The sequence below is a fragment of the Fulvia fulva genome, chromosome 2, assembly GCF_020509005.1.
Source record: "Fulvia fulva chromosome 2, complete sequence".
NCBI lineage: Eukaryota > Fungi > Ascomycota > Dothideomycetes > Mycosphaerellales > Mycosphaerellaceae > Fulvia > Fulvia fulva.
The window spans coordinates 4,968,642-4,992,544 of record NC_063013.1 but is presented as its reverse complement, the minus strand read 5'-3'; the positions used below and the strand labels follow the sequence as shown (position 1 = coordinate 4,992,544).

Here is a 23,903-nt window from a genome sequence, read left to right as displayed (position 1 = left end):
TGCGACATTGCCTCAAACATAATGTTAATACAAATCTTGGACGATACAGATCATACGATAATTGTGAGCGAATCAAATATATTCTGCATGCTTGACCACCTCAAACATCGTGAAAGTCCTGCAGATTCTTTTTACTACCAATAGAAATCTCTGTCTGGTTGCTTCGAGCCGTCTTCTGCTCCCCAGATGGACTGTACTCTACTATTCCTTCGACGAAATGGTCATCATCAAGTATGCTCTCGTCGAGTAGTGTTTCAACAGCTGGAAAGAAGTACGACAGTGTGGCGTAAATCACTGCAGCAGAAATCAAGCCGTACAGGTAGTTCATGTCGTAGACATGCACGATGCCCGATGGTAACGAAATGCTGGAGTTGACAGCGCGAGCAAGTCCAGGGACGTTCGGAGTGACACTAATGATGAAGGCAGCGGCTGCTCGCCAGTTGAGGCCATACCAGTAACGATAGCGTGCGTAGCGGCGATAGAGGCTCGGTACGTCCAGGTGTCTCTTCTTGACCAGCCAGTAATCGCAGGCCAGGATCGCGCTGATTGGTGCCAGGAAGATCGCAAGGCCTGACATGAAGGTCATCAGTGAAGCAGCCGAATGAACGATCTTCCACCTGCGAATATCAGTCAGCTCTGACCGAATCTATGACAATCATGGCGACACTTACGGAACCATGATCCACCCTGCAACAATCGTAGCAAAGATTGCACCTCGTCTAATGTTAACGTACCTTGGGAACAAAGATACCATATCATTTGCGAACGAGATGACATTAGCAGACAGATTGGTTCCAATTTGAGCAACCACCCAGCAAAGTCCAACGAAGAAAGCGCCGCATCGTCCAGAAGGTCCGTCCCACTTCGCGGCCAGCGCCAAAGGATCCCAGATGTACTCGCCATAGACGACTTTGGCCGCCGAGCAGGAGATGATCCCAAACAGTCCAAGCACCAGACCGATCAAGGGAAGAAACAGTCCTTGCCAGTACACACCACGAGGATTGCGGAGATAGCGCGTGAAGTCGGGAACATTGGTAGCCATAGTTGCCCATCCACCAGCAACACTCATCATACTGGCCAGTATCAACCAGGATCTTTCAGCACCGTGGACTCTGTACTCTTGCTTCCAGATGTCGCCGGTCCCACCCGCTTTCGAAGTCATCGCTATGACCGTGCCAACACAGGCTGTCACCGTGACCACAACCTTGAACACGAAGAACGACTTCAGCTTATGTGGTGGTGTCAACAGTATCGGGAATTGAATAGTCCAGAAGATGAAGTGGGACAGCAACTGTTGCGATGTAATCCCAGCGGACTCTGGTAGGTGATTCGGTATGTCCAGGTAGCTTGGCCACATTGCACGGATCATTTGGGTAATTGCCGTGGAACCTGTGTATGTCTGGATGGCATGCCAGAAGAGCGCAGTGATCATTCTTGTGACGACCGCAAAGCGAGCGAAGGTGAAGCCGAAGCTCGATCTGGCCGCTACTGGGAACGGGATGTGCAGGTGAGCCCCGATTGCACCGTTTAGCACCAGGACAATTGCGGGCATGCAAAGACCGAGGATGATGCTGTAGACGGCTTCGCGCCAGGTCAAGCCCACTGCTATGATAGCAGCTGGTCTGGACAAACAGAACGTCAGTCAAGCCTTGCGTTCAAGAGAATGGCATACTCACGCCATCCAGCCTTGTGCATTCATGGCATCCGACATCCAGAAGCCGAATATCGTCAAGCTGGTCCATGTTCGGCGCTCTACTGGCGTCACGTCCATATCGATATTGCTCCATGTGTCTTTATCGCCAAACGACGTCGGCTCCTGCTTGAGTATCCATCCGGATTTGTTGGTCTTTGCCTTCAAGTTGACCTTGGCCGCTTCGAAGCGGTGACGGATGATCGCCGCCATGTTGCCTTCAAATGCTGTGGTCGCCAGAAACCACTACAACTCAGACATCTACCGACCCGACATCTCTACTTATGCACCTCCCAGCCAAGGCAATCATATGGCCGTCGCGTGCGTTATCGAGGACCCACACCCACGAGACTCACCCCCACAGAACGCCATGCAGGATCTTTGCGGAGCTGAGAAGCCTTATCAGAGTTCGCTCAAAAGTGTATGTATCGATAGCGCAGCATATCCATGCCGGAGAGCAACCCTGTACGCAAGGACCGCCGCGGCTATTATCAGGAGCCGGCGGCCAGGTCGCAGCTTAGCTTGGCTTTGTTCCGCTGAAGCTCGATGCAGCTCGCTATGGGAAAGTCTATTACACGGGACGCTCGCTACTTTGATGGTAATATAGTACTTGAGCTGTACTACTGCAGGTGCTGAAGGTCGAGACTATACACTGGGCGAAAGTCGACTGAGTATTGCACACGAGCTGCGGTGTGCAAACTCATGGTTTGTCACGCAATATGTTCACTTCGTTCTCTGGGAGGCAGAGGCAGCTGGCTGGCAATATCGCGAGAAAGGCTGAGTTCAGTGAGATACTGACCATTTCTCTAGCAGATCCGGAGGAGCAGATTATTGTTCAGTTGAGAGATGCGTGCACCAGAGTCGGATTCTTCTATGTCAAAGTCAGTCTCACAGATCATCGCCCCTTCGCATTGGCTCTGACATGATCTGGCCTAGGACCATGGCGTTCCACAAGCAACAATAGACGAGATCTTTCAGACTGCAAAGACGTTCTTTGACCAACGGCTGGAGGTGAAGAACGAGATCAACTACAAGAAGAACTCGGTATTGCATGGCTACGAACCCATGGCCGAAGTACGGACCGATGAGACGAAGCAAGCTGATCTGAACGAGGCTTTCAATTGTGGCCATGAGCCTGATCTGGACCCTCACTTCGATGGCGTCAGTGTTGAAGCGAAAGGAAGTCCAATGCAAGGCCCCAATGCTTGGCCTCAAATGTCAACCTTCAAACCCAGTGTGGCAGCATATTACGGCGAAGTCCTCACCCTCGCCCGACGCATGGTACGACTATTCGCCACAGTCTTACATCTCCCTCCCGACTACTTCGACCCCGCCATCCGCCAACCTGGCGCAATGCTCCGCCTGCTCAAGTACCCTGCCCAAGACCCCACCAACCCCGACGCTCTAGGCATAGGCGCCCACACCGACATCGAAGCTTTCACAATTCTCCTACAAGGAACCCAACCAGCACTCCAGATCCTCAACGTGGACGGTCAATGGATTCAGGCTCCTCCCGTGGCTGGGACGTTCGTCGTGAATATTGGAGATATGTTAGCGCGCTGGTCGAACGATGTGTTCATATCGACGGTGCATCGGGTGCACAATGCTACGGGGCAGGAGAGGTATAGTATCCCGTTCTTCTTTGGGCCGAGTTATGATACTGTGTTGGACCCGTTGCCGACTTGTGTGCCAGAGGGGACGAAGGCGGAGTATGAGCCAATTGTGGCGGGGGATTATGTTTGGTCTAGATTGGCGAGAAGTAGATTGAGTGGAGAGGAGGCGAAGACGAAGGGGTTTGTGAAGGGTGGTGTGGTGGCTTAGGTCGACATTGCTAGCCGTCGTGGACAATGTGGTCCTGCTGCATGTCTATCGTTCCTTCCAGTAGTCGCCAAGCCATGGTAGCAAGACCTCTGAGGCGGTGACTGCACCGTCACAGTCAGCAACTCAACGTGTGAAGGCCACATGCCTTATCATACCACATACCGAGAAACAAACAGCATGAGTATGATAAATAGCTGCTACCGGCCAGGCCTTGCGCCGTAGGCCCGAGCTTGGGTTTTGGAGCTGGCCCGCCGGCAAGCCCACAAGCTGCCGACAATCACACCTCTTCCTTCCTATCAACACCCATCGCCGCCGAACATGCATATCCCCATCTCTTCACGTGTCAAGGCCACTTGCCGGAAATTCAGACCACCGCGGCCGCCATAGCTACGCGTGAAAGAGCTCTCCGTCCATCGCGTGATTTTCAATTGTAAACATTCTTTCGTTCTTCACCCTCGACACGTGTAAGGGAGATCATTAGCAACAATGGCACAAACAATGGAGCTCCCGTCAGCACGGCCTTATGCATACAAGTTTCGACCAGAATCGACCGCTTTAATCATCATCGACATGCAACGCGACTTCCTAGACTACAACGGCTTCGGCCAAATCCAATGCGGCAACAACGACCTGTTTCAAAAGGTCAGAGACATTGTCCCACGTACTCAACGTGCGCTTGAAGCAGCTCGCGCATTGGGTCTATATGTCGTCCATACACGCGAAGGACACAAGCCTGATCTGTCAGATCTGCCACCTTCAAAGCGGCTCCGCCAGATTTCAGCACCAAGTGGCCACCATACCATGGGCATTGGGGATGAAGGACCAATGGGGAGACTGTTAGTTCGTGGAGAGTACGGTCACGATATCATTGACGAGCTCAAGCCAATTCCTGGAGAGGTAGTCATCGATAAACCAGGCAAGGGCTCCTTCTGGGACACGATGCTGCACAGAGCGCTTCTTGCACGAGGCATTACGCATCTCCTCTTCGCTGGCGTGACGACAGAGTGCTGTGTCAACACTACAGCGCGAGAAGCGGCAGATCGCGGGTTTGAGTGTTGTGTTCTGGCGGATTGTACCGATGGATTCTGGGAACCTTTCTATACCAGCACACTGGATATGCTGTGCTCGTATGATGGTCTGTTTGGGTTTATTGGGACGTCGACAGAGTTGGTCAATCAAGTGCCGCCGCAGGTACAGACTCCGCCTACTACGCCACCTGGCTTTGCGGGAGATATTTCGATTAGGGGGCTGAGGAGGCAGTATAGCACTGGTCAGGTCAAGCCTACAGAGGTCGTGAAAGAGGTGCTTATGCGGGTCGATGCATACCAGAAGAAGGACCCAGCTGTGTGGACTTACCTTCGGTCACCGCAGGAACTGATTGCTGAGGCGCGTGCGATAGAGGATCGTTTTGCTGGTAGAGCACTGCCGGAGTTATACGGTGTGCCATTTGCCGTGAAAGACAACATCGACGTTGCAGGAGTGCAGACGAAAGCAGCTTGTGAAGCCTCTGCCTACATGCCAATAGAAAATGCCAAGGTCGTGAACGTATTGACAGCGGCCGGCGCCATCTTCGTCGGCAAGACAAACCTCGATCAGCTGGCAACAGGACTTTCGGGTGCTCGATCTCCGTATGGGACACCAAGAAGCGCCTATGCGCACGACCGCATCTCTGGCGGCTCTTCCTCAGGTTCTGCTGTGGCCGTAGGTACAGGTCTGGTCACGTTTGCACTCGGCACAGACACTGCTGGATCTGGAAGAGTACCTGCTGCTTTTAATGGCATCACAGGGTACAAGCCTACTAAAGGTACATTCAGCGCTCAAGGCCTCGTGCCTGCCTGTAAGAGCCTCGATACTGTGACTGTGCTGGCACCTACTGTGGAAGAAGCAAAAAAAGTCTGGCTCGTGATGGACCAGGGACCAGATGATGCAGACCCATACGCGAAGACTCAACAGTCTCTAGCGTTGTGGCATGCTGACTTTCGAGGTGTGCGAGCTGGTGGCTTCACGTTCGGAGTGCCGCCTCAAGCCGCACTGGAGCACTGCAGCACTGAATATCAGACTGAGTTCGCGCAAGCTGTGGAGCGGATCAAGTCGGCTGGCGGTATACCTCAAGAGATAAAGTGGAAGCCGTTCGAGGCAGGCGGCGACTTGCTCTACGATGGTGCTCTTCTGCAGGAACGGATCGCCTGTATAGGTCCGGACTTCATCGCGAAGCACTCCGCTTCATTTCATCCGGCGACGAAGTCATTGCTGGAAAGCGCCATGTCGAAAGACGTCAAGCCGTGGGAAGTGTTCCGAGATCTACACCTCCAGGCAGAATACACAAGACAAGCGGCGCAGATCTTCGAAGATATCGATGTGCTGTTGGTCCCAACAACGACTTGCCACCCGACCGTTGCTGCGATGGAGGCTGATCCGATTGCGTTAAATAGCAAGCTGGGATACTTCACGCACTTCGGTAACGTGCTCGATTTGTGTGCCATTGCGCTTCCGGCATCGACGTACCAGACATGGGCTGGCGAGAAGTTGCCTTTTGGTGTGACATTGCTTGGTGCCAGCGGAACTGATGGGAAGGTGTTTGACATTGCCAGGGAGTTCGAGCGGACAATCTAAGGTTCATGCACGCCTTGCTGTGGTCGCATGATTGATGAAGGAACTGGGGGTTAGCGCGGCGTTGTGTCGCTGCGTGTTGCGAACCTGGATAGTAGTGAAGTGACTGGATGCTTAAGTGGTGAGTGGCCATGTAGAAATCTGGTCGTACAGGTGGTTGCGACGACAACAGGCCAATGCACTCTTTGCCTCGCTGCCGTGTCTCATGGCATTATTTCTGTCGATGTGGTGCGAGTGTTGTTCCTGCCCACGAGTGAGGGTCGTTCATGCACAAGACCAGGATGGCCAGCACAGGCTGCACAGCGCTGTGCCATGGCCCATGGCTGAGGGCGACATGATACATCTGTGAGTAGCCGCGCTGGAACCAGGGGGCGGTCAGTGGTACGGGACGATAGACAGACGGTCGAACATGTTGTAACTTGTACGGTGGTCGAAGCTTGAGAGTCGCTGTCTTCCCATTGTTTCTGTTAAACAGGTACGAGTTGCGCAGCAGTGGAAGACGGCGGATCACACGAAAGACGAAGAAGGACCCAATGGGATAGCGTGTATCTACATACAGTATCGCCGGTGTTGGTGTAGGTAGATGCTAGGTGTCCGGATGTTTGCTAGCCTATGGGCTGGCAAACCCTAGTCACGTGATCTAGTCACATGACACACCCACACCCATATGCTTGTCCTGCGGCCTGTATGTTCTCAACAGTTTCAGCGGCTGGATTTAGAGTGAAACAGGCGGATCAGATCAGCGCAGTCTCCAGCTGTGCCACCCTCGGTCCTGCAGCGAATCAGATGTGCCGCGTGCGGACCTTCGTCATTCTAGACTACTGCCGCGACGCAACCACAGCCATCTCTCGGCCACATGCTCTGCCGTGTTCACGACTGCACTAAACAACACCGTCTGCTTGACTGCCGAATACCTCACACAGCGCACCTACGTACCACGATCCGGAAGCCATCAGGCATTCGCCTTCGCCCGCTCAGATCGAGCACATCCCCGGACGGCATACTTTGTCCTGGCGCGGAGACGACTGCACAACCACATCGCATCGCGCGACTGTGTGCGATAATCACCTCGTCCTGGAGACGCATTCCCGCCGATGGCGCAGTCTGCGCCGAGAGATGGCGATGGGTACAAGCTGCCCTCGACGCTTGCGACAGCCTACACCTCGCACTCCACGCAGGCACCCGAAATAGCCGGCCATGGCTTCGAGCAGGCACAGCAAGCTGGACATGGCAACAACTGGCTCAGGTATGGTGACAGAGCTCCATGGCAGCAGCCGACGACGATTTCGGCCTTTGGTCTCAACTCAACGGGCAAGGGTATTCTCATAGGAATGTTGTCTGCCTTTGGCTCGGCGGCGCTGGTGGGCATCGTCATACTTGTCGTGTACTTCTTTCGCTATACGAGTCGAGGGCGTATCTTCTTGGATCGGATAAGTCGACCGGGAGAGTTTGACGATGAGCAGTCGTTCCTGAGGGAGGAGGAGGATGCATTGGCTGAGATGAGTGACAATGAGCGGACGGACTACTTCAGAGCGAAGGGTGAGACCATACACACACATGGTGTAGTACCGCTGTGCTGACATTCCCTAGCATTCGTGCAAGCGAACCCTCCCGAGTCCGTCCAATCCGATATATCCTTATCACAGTTTCTGGCAATACAAGAGAAGGGAGTCTCAGCGTGGGAATTTGAACCGGAATTGGAAATCGCCAACTGCTTCGTCGAGGCAAGGACGGAGATCGAGTTCTTCGACTCCGAATGCAGTGTGCAGAGCAACCTACCAATGCCTAAGCAGAATGAGGTGTATTATTGGGAAGCCAAGCTCTACGATAAGCCAGAGACGACTCTGGTGAGCGTGGGCGTCACAACTAAGCCATATCCACTCTTCCGATTACCTGGACTACACAAATACTCGATCTCGTATCAATCAAACGGCCATCGACGCTTCAACCAACCATTTAGCTCAACAGGATACGGGCCACCTTTTGTGCAAGGAGATGTAGTAGGAGTTGGATACAGGCCTCGTACCGGGACAATCTTCTTCACAAGGAATGGTAAGAAATTGGAAGATGTATGTCACGGCATGAAGCTACACAATTTCTTTCCCACGGTTGGCGCGAATGGTCCCGCAACAGTGCACGTCAATTTTGGGCAGATGGGCTTCGTGTTCATTGAGGCCAACGTTAAGAAATGGGGTCTGGCGCCGATGACGGGCAGCCTGGCGCCACCTCCACCATATGGCAGCGAAGCTGGGAGCATTTTGCTTGAAGGTGGCCGGGAAGGGATTCGCGAGGGGCAAGGTTGGGTGCCGGGTCATGGTCGTACAAGTAGTGCTCAAATACGACTTCAAGGCCGACCAACAAGAAGCCCTGGACCGGAGCGATCGCCAACAGATATCTCACTTGCACAATTCAACATTATGGATGTGCAGGAAGAGGACGACCCAGGAGAAGGCAGAAGCGAGGCATCAAGCAGCCAGCAGTTGATCGATCCAGGACTTCCACTCGAGCCAGCAGAGTTCCCACCACCTGAATACGAAAGCCCGGAGGAAGATGATGCCACCGACTCAGATACCACCCCACGAGCAAGCGGTGCTTTCGAGCCCGACGAAGAACAGCAACGCCTACTACGCAGTAACAGTCCACCTATACCTACCTACGAAGCCGCAATGAGCGATGTCGAAGCCGGACGAGGACGGAGCTCTACCCGAACACGGCCACGCAGCGAATCATGATCCTTGTTTATTATGTTTTGGATCTCTCTTTTACTGAAGGATTTCAGCGTACCTACGCAGGCGCAAAGACGGCAGGCGTTTTGCACAAATCACGGCATGGCATCTGGGGGAGTGGATGGGATGAAATGAAGCGAGTACCAGAAGCTTGAGAGGCATGAGAGGATGAATGGTATACCCTGTTGCGTGTAGCATTACTGGAAAGGGGTCACCGACACTTCTGGTATGAACGTTATGAATATGTCACGTATGTTGATTGAGCAATAGACTCCAGTGCAACCATATCACGGCTTCTATCCTGACCTTCGCGCACGTGCGCATCTCCCGTAACTGCATTTTGGGTGGCGACGATGACGTAAGCTGTAGATCATGAAGCATTGGACTGGATCTTCAACGACAGAAGAACATAACGAGAACTACTAACCACCACAAAAATGGCCGCGAAGCTCACCCCTCTCAAAGACCTCAAAGTCCTCCGGCACCAAATCCCAGCTCACGACCTAACCCCCAACACCTCTTTGGCTCGCAAACCCTTGCTGATCTACAAATCCGCCTTTCTCACCTCAACATCCGCTTCCCAAACCGAATCTCACCTATCAACGGTCGGTGTTGTCACCCCACAATGGCGCTATACGATGTACAGCACCACGCGTTTCCACAGCACTTCGCGCGAACTTCTGGCTGTGAGCAGGGGCAAAGCAAAGCTTTGCTTCGGGCACGAGGAGAATGAGGGGAGGGTTAAGACGGTGGTAGAAAGGGGCGATGTTATTGTTGTGCCGGCGGGGGTGGGGCATAGGTTGCTTGAGGATCTTACGGAGGGGGGTGGGGGGTTTGAGGTGAGTTGTCGATGGGGGTCTGAGATGAAGGGGCAAAGGTGGTCAAGTTATGCTTGGAGAGGGTTTGGTAACTGACCGAGGGGTTTTCCACAGATGGACGAGAGCTATCCGAGGGGATGCAATTGGGATATGTGCTATGGAAAGAAAGGGGAGGAGTCGAAAGTTGAGAAGATCAAAGGGTTGCCGTGGTTTGAAAGGGATCCGGTTGATGGGGACGAAGGGCCTGTGTTGGATGTTTGAGTCGTCGAGGATGGTCGATGATCAAGGGATCGAGCTGTGAATACTTGTGCTTCATCCTGGCTGTGTTGGCTCGACATGCAGTCCAATTTCGAGGCTCTCCTTTTCGTGGGCGGGGAGGCAAGACAGTGCCCAGGTGGCCTTGATGGAGGCTTCTGTTTCGACAAATATCCTTTTTAATAAATGGCAGGTTAGTGCGGGCGCGTTCCTGCTTGTCTCGGGACCATTGACTGCGCAGTTGCTAGCGCCGTTTCGAACGGCAAGTACTCTGTCAGTCTGCACTTCACGTAAACAACAACTCAGACGCGACGTTCATCCTCCAACTTTCGTTCCCACATCTTCACTGCCCATGCCTCAGGCTTCTCAAGTACTTCACTCCTTGCTTCGACGTCAACACCATGGCACAAGAGCAAGAACAATCGCAGCCAGAGCCACACGGCGCTGAACAGCACGGTGGAGGCGGCGACAGCATGCAGATGCTTGTTGTTAGACTCCTGATTGCCGCAAGCCAAACATCTGAGCCTGTTGCCAGTGAGCTCAAGGACATCGCAATGACCTTGTCGTGCGCCACCACTGCGTCCAACGATAGCTCTTCCTCTGTGGGCGTGAAGGACGAGCGGTCGTCCAGCCGCAGCAACAGCGTGCCATCTCTTGGCATGCTTACAGATGGTACCAACTCAACCACATGGCTTCCCAGAAGGAGAGCTGACACCAACCAGGGACCAGCATAGCGCCAGGCTCCCGCGATGGCTCGGGCAGTGATGATGCCAAGTCCACGGCTCTCGTTCTGCGAGACGAACCTTCGGCTGCAATGCCATCAAGTATGCTCCACGCACACCTATACAATAACGCACACTCACAAGCAACAGGTGCACTGCCATCAACGCAGTTTCAGCATACCAGCTTTGAGCCACCTGCTGGCGCTCGTTCGGCTCCAGGATATCCGGGTCCGCAGTCTGGTCTGCAACTCGACTTTGGCCAGCGAAGCATCCCGGCGCCAGGCACGAAGCGGTCCTATCCATTCGAGGATGCAAATGTATCCGAACCAAAGCGCCAGCACAATGGCTTCGGTGCAGCTCCACCTGGACGACGGCCGGTATGCAGAGAGTGTTTTAGCGCAGGTCTGGCCGAGACCTGCGATCACACAGCCCGGTGTAATAACTGCAAGTCCCGGGGTGGCGTAAACTGTGTTTACGTTGCCTGTGCTCGTGACATGGGCTGCTCTGATCCACTGTGCCATTTCATGCACCCTGACCAGTGGCATAAGAATGATCGGCCAGTGTGGCAGCTCAAGACATCCCATCTTGCGCCACCGGGTGGACAGGCGCCTGGACCGCGTCCAATGCCTCCAGCTCCCAAGCCGCGTCCAAAGAACGAAGGCCTGTATGGCAGACGCTCGTGGACAGCGCCAAGACAGGTGCGACACTACTAGATGTTGTGCTTCAGTGGACTGACCATCTTACAGCCGCCGTGGGCGTGGAGTTCTGGCAACGTCTCGACCACGACCGACCGAGCCTTCCAACCAGCCTTCACTGGACCGATGGCTCCCATGACGGCCCAGAATCGATTCACCACCCCCTTCCAGAACTATGCCGCCGAGCCAGTCAACAAGGCATTCTTCGCTTTCCCAAAAGTCGAGAATGGCAATAGCAACAATGATGGCGGTGGCGTACCCGCTGCTAGACCGGAAAGCGATTTCCCACGTGGTTTGCTGAAGTATGAGAATGATGAGTAGTGTTCAGAAAGTGCAAGTATGACTACACGGAACATGGCTATGCCATTCTGGGGAACTTTAAGGGGCAGAATTGGATCCAACAGTGGCTGGGAGCGAACGGCTGTTTGCAGTGCGACATCACCTTCATCAAGGTCTCTTCTAGGCATTGCTTATCGCACTATGCGACACGGTGTACGTTATGTATGGCAGTCATCGATCGAACGCATTTTCGTTGAGGCTTGGCCGAGTTTCTGACAGCGGTCTTTGTAGACTAATCTCACCGGTCTCGGGAGCCACGCAGGTCCACCGCAAAAGGACCGATCTGAGCGAGCTCGTTGAGCACAACGACGGCGATGAAGTAAAAGATGCGCTGAAGCACTCAAACAGCACATCTTTGAGGAAGTGAGGTCAGGATAGAGCCAAGAGCAGATCCGCGGCTAGAATGATATACATAACGGATGGGTTCGGGACAGAGTGCTGCGTCTAGGTAACGATGCGGGCAGAATCGGAGTCTGGCGCTGGAGCCCTCGGAGGGGTCGGTGGGATGTCAAACATGTGAGATGGCCACGGCTGTCGATGGCCGGCAAAGACCATATGGGCCGGCGGTATATAATGGTTCTGGGCACGCGCTTCTGCGTGACTGTGACTGTGACTGTAGTACCAATTGCTCAAAGAAACAGCTATCATCGCGTTGACAGCACTGACATCAGAAACTAAAGGTAGATACTATACCCCGCCACCACCCCTCGCTCTTCGCTTGCTCTTCTTTTCTTTCCCAAACAAACCCAAAACATCACACTCACCACCGAACAGAACCCACCCGTACGGCCTCTACCTCTACATATACCTCGACCGGCACTGACTGACTGCTCACCAGCTTCACAACACAGTCTACAATCCAAAATGGTCACCAAGGTCGGTCACAGAGCAAAGATTGCCTGAAAGAGCTGGAAACATACTCATGCACATCGATAGGTCGGCATCAACGGTTTCGGCCGCATTGGTCGCATTGTCTTCCGTAACGCGTGAGTCGACGCCTAGACTGACAGCCAGAAAGAGCAAGAGACTGACTACAAACAGCGTCGAGCACGACGATGTCCACGTTGTGGCCGTCAACGACCCTTTCATTGAGCCACACTACGCCGTAAGTCGCAAACGCCAGCTCATTTGCATCATATGCCGCATTGCCAGCTTCCTGGAGCTTCAGGCACCATGCTGACCACTCCCCAGGCATACATGCTCAAGTATGACACCACCCACGGTCTCTTCAAGGGCACGATCGAGGTCGACGGCAAGGACTTGACTGTCAACGGCAAGAAGGTTCGCTTCTACACTGAGCGTGACCCAGCCAGCATTCCATGGGGCGAGACTGGCGCAGACTACGTTGTCGAGTCGACCGGTGTCTTCACCACCACCGAGAAGGCCCAGGCACACTTGAAGGGCGGCGCAAAGAAGGTCGTCATCTCCGCGCCTTCCGCCGATGCACCAATGTTCGTCATGGGCGTCAACAACAAGGAGTACAAGTCCGATATCCCAGTCATCTCGAACGCCTCCTGCACAACCAACTGCTTGGCTCCTCTCGCCAAGGTCATCCACGACAAGTTCACTCTTGTTGAGGGTCTCATGACCACCATCCACTCTTACACCGCCACCCAGAAGACCGTCGATGGGCCATCCGGCAAGGACTGGCGTGGTGGCCGTACCGCGGCCCAGAACATTATCCCATCTTCGACTGGTGCTGCCAAGGCCGTCGGCAAGGTCATTCCAGACCTCAACGGCAAGCTTACCGGCATGTCCATGCGTGTGCCAACTGCCAACGTCTCTGTTGTTGACTTGACTTGCCGCATCGAGAAGGGTGCCAGCTACGACGAGATCATTGCCGCCCTCAAGGAGGCCTCCCAGGGCGAGCTCAAGGGTAAGAAAGAGTCACACAGAATGAGGCGCAAGACAGTAGGCTAATCTATTTACAGGCATTCTCGACGTCACCGACGATGAGATCGTCTCCTCCGACATGAACGGCAACCAGCACAGCTCCATCGTCGACGTCAAGGCCGGTATCTCGCTCAACAAGAACTTCGTCAAGCTCGTTTCCTGGTACGACAACGAGTGGGGCTACTCCCGCCGTGTCCTCGACCTCCTGGCCTACATCGCCAAGGTCGATGCTGGCTCAGCTTAGACGACTACAATTTCTTCTGTCCTGATGATAACGACAAAAAAGTAAACATCCACACAGATGAGCATTGCCGACCGGGTCGAGATTCGGGTCCTATCGGAGCATGGATTGAGATATAATCACATCATCCAGAATGTGCGAGCTACTAAGTAGATAGCTGATACTCATGATTATGTGCATGTCTGGATATGCAGCTCCTGGTTCACCATCCCGCTCTTCCACGAGTGGCTCTTTCAAGTCTAGTCGGATATGCTCGCTCCACTCTTTCCGGCGACAGATCTACTTCATCTTCCTCCCAAAACTCGGCTTAAAAGTCCTCTTACTCTTCAAGCTTTGCTTCGCCCTTGTCATCATCCCGCGCTTCTTCGACGCCGCATCTCCACCCGCGCTGCTTGTTCCATTGATAGGGTTCGGCCCATTCAACGTGGTGTTGTACGTGGCATTCGCTGGCAACACTTTGAACTGCACAGTCCCGTTGCCCTCTCTATACTCGCTCTTCGCCGTTCCCACGCTCTTATACCCACATCCTAACGTGATCTCCTTTTCTCCAGTTGCGATGTCTAGACCGTGTATGGAGCGATTGAACATTTCGAGGGCGATTAGGGGTTGGTAGAAGGGTACTTCGTGGCCGGACTCGTAGATTCGTGCGAAGGCGAAGTTGGAGGATTGTTTGACTGTGGTTGTCGTGTTAGTAAAGGAGATTGGAGACGAAGCGGAGGGAAAGAGAAGACTTGCCTTGACCATGCACGATGTTGTCGGAAGTGGTAATATTGGTGTATCCCGCCGTACCGAAACCGGGAGCGTCAACTTCGTGAGCGATGACTTCGCCGCCTAGCCAGTTGCAATTGTAGTCTGCGTCTCCGGCGAATTGGACTACGTAGATACCCTGTTCCACGAGGCTGCGGGTAGCTTCGATTGTGCCGTCTTCGCGGTCGTCATCGCCTGTTGAGCTGAAGGCATCGCCGACTGCGCCGTTGCTGCTGGTGAAGTTGACGTATGCGCCGATGGCCTGTTGCAGTTTCGGGCTGTTGAGGTATTTCGAGTAGAAGGAGTACGGAAAGGGATCGGGAGTGAGCTCTCTGATGTCGTACTCGTCGCGGCCCTCGTTACCCAGTGGAACTTCGATCTCGTTGGCACAGAAGCTGTCCGCTGCCATGCAGATTTCATTGAGACCGCCGGTGTTGCATGCAACGGTTTGGTCGTAGCAGTTTCCGGGGCCGTACAGAGCGTTGTAGATTTGCTCCTCGACGCTGCTGTTGTATGGTCGGTAGTCATATGTATTGCCTGGATAGACCGTGAAGTTGTAGTAGGCTTGGTACTGAATTAGAGGGTCGTACCAGCCGTTGCCGATCAGGACTGTGCGGAGGTTGATGTGCTTTGCGCCCGGAAGGCTGCCGTCGTCAATGAGCTTGTTTTGAGATTCGATGTAGGCGTTGAAGATTGGTCCATAGTGACCGCCTTTGAAGAAGAAGAAGTTAGGTACTAGGCTGATGTGTGGTTCTCGCGGATGGGCCGTTGCTCGCTCGATCTCGTCAGTCGATGAGTACATACCGTAGCTTTCAGTTGCAAAGTTGAACTCCGTGCGAGAGTATTGAGGGAACGCGCCCATGAAACCTTGAATTGTCTTCCACATCGATGGAGCAGCGTTCGAGGTGGAGTTGGCAGTATCGGTTTGCTTTGGCTGGGAGCGTGTGGCGCAATCCACATCCGCTGCATACTCTGGACAGGTCGCATTCGGCAGCTGAACGACGGAACCTGCGCTGGAGATGTAAGATGGGATCGGTGTCGAGTAGGAGAAGCCAACTTGAGCTGGGTGATCAATGAAGAGCATGTTGGAGACGTTGCTCCAAGTTCATCAGTACATCAATTCTGCTTAGACCGAAGTTGTGGACTACTCACTTCCAAGCATATGGATTGTGGTATACATTACCATCCATATCAACTCGACATGGCCCCAATTCCTCGAAGAGTCCGATCATTGATGATGAACCCGGGCCGCCATTGATCCAAACTGTGAGCTCAGCATCTTCTGGCTTCTGATCGCGTGCCTCGAAGAACCAGAAGAAGATGTGCTGGTTATTCTCAATGTCCACATATCCGCTATAGCTCTTGACTCCTGGCGTGAGTTCGCATGTGCCCTCTGGCACCTCTTTCCATCGAACGGGTAAATCCAAATTGCCCTTGGTCGTCGTCAAATCTGTCGGTGCCTTTACGAATTGGGCGAAGGTAGGCGCTGCGAGCGCTAAGTACATGTAGAGAGCCGAAGCTCTTAGGATTGATGCCATTGTGCTGTTCTGAGACGAGGGAAAGAGAAGCAGCCCCAGGGCTTTAAAGACCTACCGTACTCGTCTCTGGGTCGCGATCTATCGCTGTCATCGCTACTGTTATCGGCGTAGCAGATACCGGCAATGCATCGGCCATCGCACTAACATCTACCACGGTCATTTCGGATCCTCAGCATCTCGGTAGCGCGCGGGTACATCCTCTCACGACAAGGATATTTTGGCTGTCGAAGCGGCGTATATCCCGACACGCTTCCGAGATTCTGTGAGGATCCAAAATGATCGTGCCCTAGTAGATGTTACCCGACGCTTGTTTTGAGTTGGCACATAGGCGCAGGTCCATACTACCTTGCCCGCCCAGTCTCTAGGGGCACCTTTCGCGATCTAAGCGTGCACATAGGCAACAGCCCATCATCAAAACTTGAGGCCACGTACGCCAAGAATCAGGTAACTAATTAGTCACCTACAGCCTCTCTAAGAGTGATAGTCGTCTATTCTATATATATATAATATAACCTACTTTGAAAATACTCTTTATAAGCCCGTATAATAACTTCCTATAAGTTATATTAATAACATAATAGTTATAAGCCCGGCTAGCGCTTACTAATATTTGCTACGAGAAGGAAGCCCTAAAGTAGATCTTATATCGTCAAAAATACTACTATAACCGGTATAGTAGTACCCCTAGGCCTAGTAAACCTATATAGAACTTTTACTAGCCTCTCTATTTATAGTTATAGTAACTACTAAAAACGGAGTAACTAGTATCCTACTGTAGGATATAGTAGTTCTAAAGAGCTATAACTAATAGGATAAATTCGACCGTTAGCTAGAGCTCTACGTAGAGTCTTTAAATATCTAGAAGTATATAGATCTATTACCGTACCGGCGTATATTTACTTAAACCCGCGGGTACGTACCTAGACCTCGCGCCTACTAACTAATCCGACTAGCGGCTTGGCGCCCGTATATAACTCTCGCGCCCTCCGCGTATCCCTAAGATAGAATATCTATTCGACTTATACCTTACCCGACTACGTACTTATACCTACTTATAATACTTCGAATAGATTATTACTAACGTATAGAGAGACACGACAAGCTATATTTAGGAGATTAAAGAGAAACCGCGATAGTATACGAGGAAGTACTAAGATTAGGTTTTATACTCGCTAAGTCGTACCTTAAAGTAGATTATAGCTAATATAGTAATAATAGCGAGATAGACCGGTACCGGCGTACTAGGCGTAAGTATAGAGAATACTAATAGACGCGTTTATCGCGCGTCCCTTAATAGATTATCCTTCTTTACCCTACTACCCGATCTACCTAATAACGATAGCGCGAACCCGGCGACGTAGACTTAAGGACGTAAAGAGGATATTATAAATAGGCTCCTCGACGAGAATAACTAGTACCGTAAGTAGTATAAGAAGGTATTCGACTAAGTTAAGGCGATTAAGGAAGAGGAGGTCGAGATAGAGCTAAACTTAGCTAACCTATATAGGGCGGAGTTTATTAAGGATAAGATAGAAGATAAGGGTACTAAGGTACTAAGGAAGAGGAGGGTTACTATCGATAACTTCTAGAAAGCCTTCGACTCGTTAAACGGGTTAAAGATAGATAAGTTTAAGAAGACGGTCAATAACTATCTCTAGTAGATCTATAAGATCCTCTATAATTGTCACGGCCGCTCCGTAAGTGATAAATTGGCAAAGGGGCACGTGACCTCAGATTACGTAACGCTCGGCCCGAAGCCGACCCGTAACACCTCGGCCCTTAAGTATAGGCCTCGACCTTAGAACCTACTTCTCTCTTTAGCTATCGACTTTATTAATACTACACCCCTATACTCTCGTACTATATCCTCGTAACACTTCGATAGCTTATTTATAAGGACGCTACTATATTTAGCGCCGCTTAGCTTAAAAAATCGCGATAACGCGACTCCTCGAAATCCCCGACTCGTACTAGCGTAGAAAGTAGCGTAGTACTCTCTCTCTCTCCCTCCTAGTAAAGACGCTAGAAGGGCGTACTATACTTATAGTATAGCGAGACCGTAGGGTAGCGGCCCTAGCGGCGGCGCGAATACTTAACGTATCGTACGCTATACGCGACTAACTCGAAACTTAGAACTCTTTACGCGAGCCAATTAGTACACCTAGTCCGATGACTCCGTCCTACTAGATCCCTATACTAAGTACGCTAATACGGAGCGCGCGATTCTCGACTAGCTTCTAGAAGAGGAGGAAGGTAACGAGATATAGCTCGAAATCCCCGATACTCTTAACCTTACTACGTTATTATACGGGGGCGACATTATTAAGCATAAGAACGACGATAGGTCCTACGATAATACTCGAAAAGACTTCGCCGTTGACTTTATAGACGCCTAGGGTCGCGGTAGTACCTAGCGTATCCTACTCGAGTAGCTACGTATACTCGACTCGACCTAGCTTTACGATTACGTTAAGAATTAACTAGAAGCTATCTTATACGCACTTCGTAAGCTCGAAGCCGATCATCGCCAAGCTATCCTAGATAGGGCGGCGTTATATAAGGCTAACGAGCTAAATAAGAAGAAGTTTAAGGATATATATACCGAGTTATAATATACTACGAAGTATAAGTAGGAATATAAGTAAGACCTCGAACAAGTAAACGAGGACTTAAGTAAGGCAAAGCAGGACGTGACTAAGTATAGGATGTAGGCTAACGAATAGTATAATTATACTAAGTCTACTAAGAAGGAAGTTAGTATACTTAAGGCTAAGGTAGCCGAACTCGATAGCCTCGTACCTAATAAGACCGTACCTACTACTATAGACGTAGTAGGGCTATAATAGAAGATTTAGACGCTCTAGTAGGAACTCGAGGAGGCTAAGCGTAGCCGTACTACCGAGAAACTAAAGGAACGTAGTGCTCGTTCCCTCTCTAAGTTACGACGCCGCCGCGGTAATAAGCCCGCCGATAAGCCTACTAATACGCTCGCCGATAAGCCTACTAATACGCCCGCCGATAAGCCTACTAATACGCCCACCGATAAGCCTATTAATAAGGGGACTAAGAAGCAGCCTACCGCCCGTAAGTACCGTAAGTAGCGCGTCTACGACTTATTTAATCTAGATTTATCCGACTTATCCTCCGACTCCGATTCCGACATCGATCTACCTCCGCGTAAGAGTAAGGGTAAGAAGAAGGATAAGAAGAAGAGTAAGGAACTAGTCATTATTAAGGAGGACTACGAGATAGTAGATACTAGCGTCGACGTGGTCCGCTATAATCCTACTATATCTAAGGACTTTAAGACTAGTAGCCGCGTCGACATACCGAAGCTTAAGTTCTCTAGTAAGAACTATAGTAAGGACTCTCTAAGCCTCGACGAGTAGACTATATAACTTAGTAATAAGTTCGCCGTCTCGACTTTTAAGGACGTACTATCCGCCCTCCGCTTCGTTTAAGAATATACTACCGGATTAGTATAGTAGATACTTCGAAACTATATTCTATAGAAGATCCTTATCGGAAAGTATATAGTTAGTAAGCCCTTCAAGTCCGTATAGAAAGCGCTTAAGTTCCTTAACCGTAACTTCGGCGACTATAATCCCGAAGGCACGGTACGTAATAATATAGACGCTCTAAAGATAGGAGAATTAGACAAGTCCTCTCTATTCTACGCTAAGTACTAGAAGGAACGCGCTCGCCTACCGCTAGCTTTAAGCCGTAGGTAGGAAGCTCTTAAGCTAAAGAAGAAGCTTAGCTTTAAGTACCGTACCCGTCTTATAGGACTTACGGAATTTAAGATAGTCGAGGGCCTAGCTTCGTAATACTATCGCCTAGAGAGCGAGATAGCTTAGCTCGACATTGACCTACCTCGAAAGGTTAACGATAATAAGGACAATAAGAAGCTATCTAGCGGTAAGCCTCCGGGCGCGACGCTAGATATAACTACGCCTACTATCGGCTAGGTAATACCGCTAGCGATTCCTACTAATACTAGTATACCGCTTAGTCGCTTACCGTATACTAACTAGGCCTTACTTCTATAGAAGGACCGGTCTAAGCAATATAAGAACCTCGTACTACTTACCTAGGATTAGTATACCTAGATTATTATAAGCGGTAGCTACCTACGGTACCGCGGTACCGGACACGCCTTAGGAGTAGCTAGCTATCTACTCGACCCCTACGAGCGCCCTAAGCGAAAGACCGCTAATAATAGTCTGACCGCTATAGTAGTAGTACTACCGGCGGAAAACGCCTAGACTATTATCTAAGCGTAATAGATAATAGTCCGATATAGAAAGTATTATATTAGTATAAGCACTATTACTTACCTTATAAATACGAACACGAATATAAACATTACGGTATAAGAACAGTATAGGCATTTTCCTTATAAGCCCGTCCGAACACGCCCTCTATAGAAGTAGATAAAGGACCCGAAGTCTCGTATTACTTTATAGTAGAGGGTAGGGCAAATAGACATTATATATATACCTTTCCTAATAACGGTACTAACTCTAAACTCGTAAACACTTCCTACGCGCAAAAACACAACTTCTATTTATATAATATTGAACCTTTTACTCTCGGACTAGGGGACGGCTCGTAAGCCCCTACTATTATTTCAAAAGTAACAAATATCGAGCTTCACCTATAGGGCTATACCGAAATCGTAAAGTGTCTAGTTACCGACACTTACTACGATATCGTATTAGGCTTAGATTAGTACGTAAAACATAGCCCTTATAAGGACTAGAAGCGACACAGAATTATATTTAATGATACTAGCTGCCGTAGCTACTCCCTTTACTAGGATATTATACTACCTATAGTCTTACCTCCTACCGAAACACTAGCAACCCCTCTACTAGACTATAATAGCCTTGAACGACTAGATATCTCCGCTATACCGGTCTCTTAACCTATCGAAGGAGTTAGCGTAGAGCGTGTTAGGTACTATATAAGTAAAGGCGATATTAAGCAAATTAGCCTCTACGAACTCCGTAAGCTATCTCGTATAAAGAGGGCTAAAGTCTATACGATGTAGATCAACCCGCGCGAGACTTACGCTAGTAAGAGCGTAGCTAACCCCGTAACTACATAAGCATTAGGCCTATATACTATAATAGCACGAAAAGTTATAGGTAGTAAAGCTGCCTTCGCCTACGCTATATACGTCGAAGATTCCTATTACCGTATACTACGACACCGCTAAGAGTACTAGGCGGAAGTATACGCTATAAGCGTAGCAGATTACGATGTCTTTATAGAGAAGTTATATAGGAAGGAGAAGGAAGCCGATATAGCGAAGTTACTAGCCTACTACTAGTATAGAAAGGACCTCTTCTTGAAAGTAGAATTAAGTAAGCTACCTCCGTATCGGCTAGGCTTAGATCACGAGACTAAGCTGAAGTAGGATGCTAGACCACCTTTCAAACGCCTATATCTAATATCTAATAGAGAGTCTAAGGTAGTAAAAGCTTAGGTCGACGACTAGCTCGAGAAAGGCAATATCTAGCGTAGTAATTTACCGGCCGCTTCGCTAGTTATTATTATACGTAAACCGGGCGGCGGTCTACGAGTATATATTAACTACCGAGCTTTAAATACTATTAGAGTCAAGTCTAGGTACCCTATTCCGCTTATCTAAGACACCCTAAACCGGATTAGTAGGAAGAAGTACTTTACTAAGCTCGACGTTATTGCTGTATTTAATCGCCTACGTATTATAGAAGGCGATAAATAGAAGACTGCCTTTATAACACGGTATAGGTAGTTCGAATGCTTAGTTATACCATTTAGATTATATAATGCCCCTAGTACGTTCTAGTTATATATTAACGATGCCCTACGAGAGTACCTCGATAACTTTACCTCCGCGTACCTTAATAACGCTCTAATCTTTAGCGACACTCTCGAGGAGCACATCGAGTATATAGACAAGGTAATAGCTAAGCTTTAGGAGGCCGGCTTCTAGCTTAATATCGACAAGTGCGAGTTCTATATCTAGGAGACTAAGTACCTAGGCCTTATTATTAGTACTAATAGGATCAAGATAGATAAGGAAAAGATCGCTACGATTTAGGAATAGGAGACCCCTCGTAACCTAACGGACATCTTGTTATTCCTAGGATTCTATAACTTCTATTATAGGTCTATTCATAACTACTTAGGCATCGCGTATCCTATAACATAACTTACTAAGAAGGACGTACCTTAGCTATAGGATAACACCTATTAGTAAGCCTTCGACCGTATAAAGTAAGCCTTTATAGAAGATGATATCGTACTCGCGTATTTCGTAGCTAGTAGAGAAACTAAACTTAAGACGGACGTATCGGATTTCGTTACGGCTACTATTATATCGCAAAAGGGTAATAATAGTATTTAGCGCCCGGTTATATTTATGTTAAAGAAGATGTTACTATAGGAATATAACTATAACATCTATAATAAGGAGTTACTCGCTATCGTTAAGGCGTTCGAGGAGTAGAAACCGGAGCTTATGTCTAGGGATATCGACGGCGATAAGACCGACTTCGAGCACCTTACCGACGAGAGTAGTAAGCCTATCCTTATATACTCTAATTATAAGAACCTAGAATAGTTTATAAGTACGAAGGTACTAAACCGCCGGTAGGTACGCTAGTCTAAATTCTTGTTATAGTTCTACTTCAAGATCGTATATATCCCTAGTAAAAGCAATATTAAGCCCGATACGCTTACTCGTCGTCCGTAAGACATTCTAGCTAGTAATAACGACCTACGGCGATAGTACTAAGAACAAACGCTACTACCTAAATATCGCTTCCTTAATATCTTACCTATAGAAATTCGCCCCGGGCGATAAGACAATGACCTAATAATAGAAGTACGTATAGCCTACGGTAAACTAGAGATATAGTAAGCGTTACGATAGCTAGGTACCGGAGAACTATATTAGCTCCTAAGGCGACACCGTATAGACGATACTAAGGCCGTAGCTATAGGCGGATTGATATATATTAAGAATAGATACGGCGGCTATAACGTTTTTGTTCCGGATGTACCTAATCTACGCTTTAAGGTATTCTAGGCTTACTATAGTATACCTTCCGCTAGCTACCCGGGACGAGCGAAGACCTACGAGCTTATTAATAGAGACTTCGTCTAGCCTAGTCTATCGTAATACGTCCGTAATAAGATCTTTAAGTACTATAAATACCGCTTATCGAAACTCTCGTAGATGTAATACCCTAGGCTACTAAAACTACTACTAATTCCCTTTAAGCTCTAGGATAAGATCGTAATAGACTTTATAGTTAGCTTACTAGAAAGTACGGGCAGCTACGACGGTATAATATATACGGATGTTTTGACTATTACTAACCGTACGGGTAAGGGCTCTTATATAATCCTAGTAAAGGAGATAATTGTAGAATATATTACGTATATCTTCGTACGGAACTACTACCGTCTCTACGGCCTATCTCTGTCGATTATAACTAATAGGGGCAGCTAATAGCTTTCTACTTTCTAGCGTAGGCTCTACGAGCTCGTCGGCGTAGATTATAAACTATCTACCGCCTTCTATCCTAAAACGTACGGCTAATCTAAGAATATAAATAAGGAGATAGAGAAGTACCTCCGTGCCTTTACTAACTACGCTTAGAACAATTAGGTAGATTAGCTACTACTTACTAAATTCGTAAAGAATAACTATATTACCGAAGCTATAGGTATTTCGCTATTCTTCGCCGAGCGTAGCCGTAATCCGCGTACTAGTAACTTTAATAGTAACTTACCGAGGCGCCTTATACCTA

The 23,903-nt window shown here is 49.7% G+C and overlaps 8 protein-coding genes across 8 annotated transcripts; 6 read left to right on the top strand and 2 right to left on the bottom strand.

The window, feature by feature from the left end:
- Positions 1-100: 100 nt before the first annotated feature.
- On the bottom strand, positions 101-1,903 carry CLAFUR5_03374 (uncharacterized protein; the record flags this gene model as incomplete). The annotated part of the gene is made up of 3 exons (XM_047902522.1): positions 101-617; positions 672-1,622; positions 1,677-1,903. 3 exons carry the CDS (start codon positions 1,901-1,903, stop codon positions 101-103), a joined length of 1,695 nt encoding a protein of 564 aa, XP_047758922.1.
- A 506-nt stretch (positions 1,904-2,409) lies between these two features.
- CLAFUR5_03373 (2-oxoglutarate-Fe(II) type oxidoreductase ppzC) lies at positions 2,410-3,511 on the top strand (the record flags this gene model as incomplete). Its single annotated transcript, XM_047902521.1, has 2 exons — positions 2,410-2,571; positions 2,627-3,511. 2 exons carry the CDS (start codon positions 2,410-2,412, stop codon positions 3,509-3,511), a joined length of 1,047 nt encoding a protein of 348 aa, XP_047758547.1.
- Positions 3,512-3,997: 486 nt separating this feature from the next.
- Positions 3,998-6,124, top strand: CLAFUR5_03372 (Allophanate hydrolase; the record flags this gene model as incomplete). Its single annotated transcript, XM_047902520.1, has 1 exon — positions 3,998-6,124. The coding sequence occupies one exon, from the start codon at positions 3,998-4,000 to the stop codon at positions 6,122-6,124; it is 2,127 nt and encodes a 708-aa protein (XP_047758920.1).
- Positions 6,125-7,215: 1,091 nt separating this feature from the next.
- On the top strand, positions 7,216-8,853 carry CLAFUR5_03371 (uncharacterized protein; the record flags this gene model as incomplete). The annotated part of the gene is made up of 2 exons (XM_047902519.1): positions 7,216-7,660; positions 7,712-8,853. 2 exons carry the CDS (start codon positions 7,216-7,218, stop codon positions 8,851-8,853), a joined length of 1,587 nt encoding a protein of 528 aa, XP_047758919.1.
- Positions 8,854-9,284: 431 nt separating this feature from the next.
- Positions 9,285-9,926, top strand: CLAFUR5_03370 (uncharacterized protein; the record flags this gene model as incomplete). The annotated part of the gene is made up of 2 exons (XM_047902518.1): positions 9,285-9,686; positions 9,780-9,926. 2 exons carry the CDS (start codon positions 9,285-9,287, stop codon positions 9,924-9,926), a joined length of 549 nt encoding a protein of 182 aa, XP_047758546.1.
- A 395-nt stretch (positions 9,927-10,321) lies between these two features.
- CLAFUR5_03369 (uncharacterized protein) lies at positions 10,322-11,658 on the top strand (the record flags this gene model as incomplete). The annotated part of the gene is made up of 3 exons (XM_047902517.1): positions 10,322-10,592; positions 10,643-11,340; positions 11,389-11,658. The coding sequence occupies 3 exons, from the start codon at positions 10,322-10,324 to the stop codon at positions 11,656-11,658; spliced, it is 1,239 nt and encodes a 412-aa protein (XP_047758739.1).
- An 882-nt stretch (positions 11,659-12,540) lies between these two features.
- CLAFUR5_03368 (Glyceraldehyde-3-phosphate dehydrogenase) lies at positions 12,541-13,813 on the top strand (the record flags this gene model as incomplete). Its single annotated transcript, XM_047902516.1, has 5 exons — positions 12,541-12,552; positions 12,613-12,662; positions 12,718-12,781; positions 12,868-13,552; positions 13,608-13,813. 5 exons carry the CDS (start codon positions 12,541-12,543, stop codon positions 13,811-13,813), a joined length of 1,017 nt encoding a protein of 338 aa, XP_047758738.1.
- A 276-nt stretch (positions 13,814-14,089) lies between these two features.
- CLAFUR5_03367 (Carboxypeptidase S1 B) lies at positions 14,090-16,095 on the bottom strand (the record flags this gene model as incomplete). The annotated part of the gene is made up of 3 exons (XM_047902515.1): positions 14,090-14,484; positions 14,546-15,654; positions 15,710-16,095. 3 exons carry the CDS (start codon positions 16,093-16,095, stop codon positions 14,090-14,092), a joined length of 1,890 nt encoding a protein of 629 aa, XP_047757457.1.
- Positions 16,096-23,903: the final 7,808 nt, after the last annotated feature.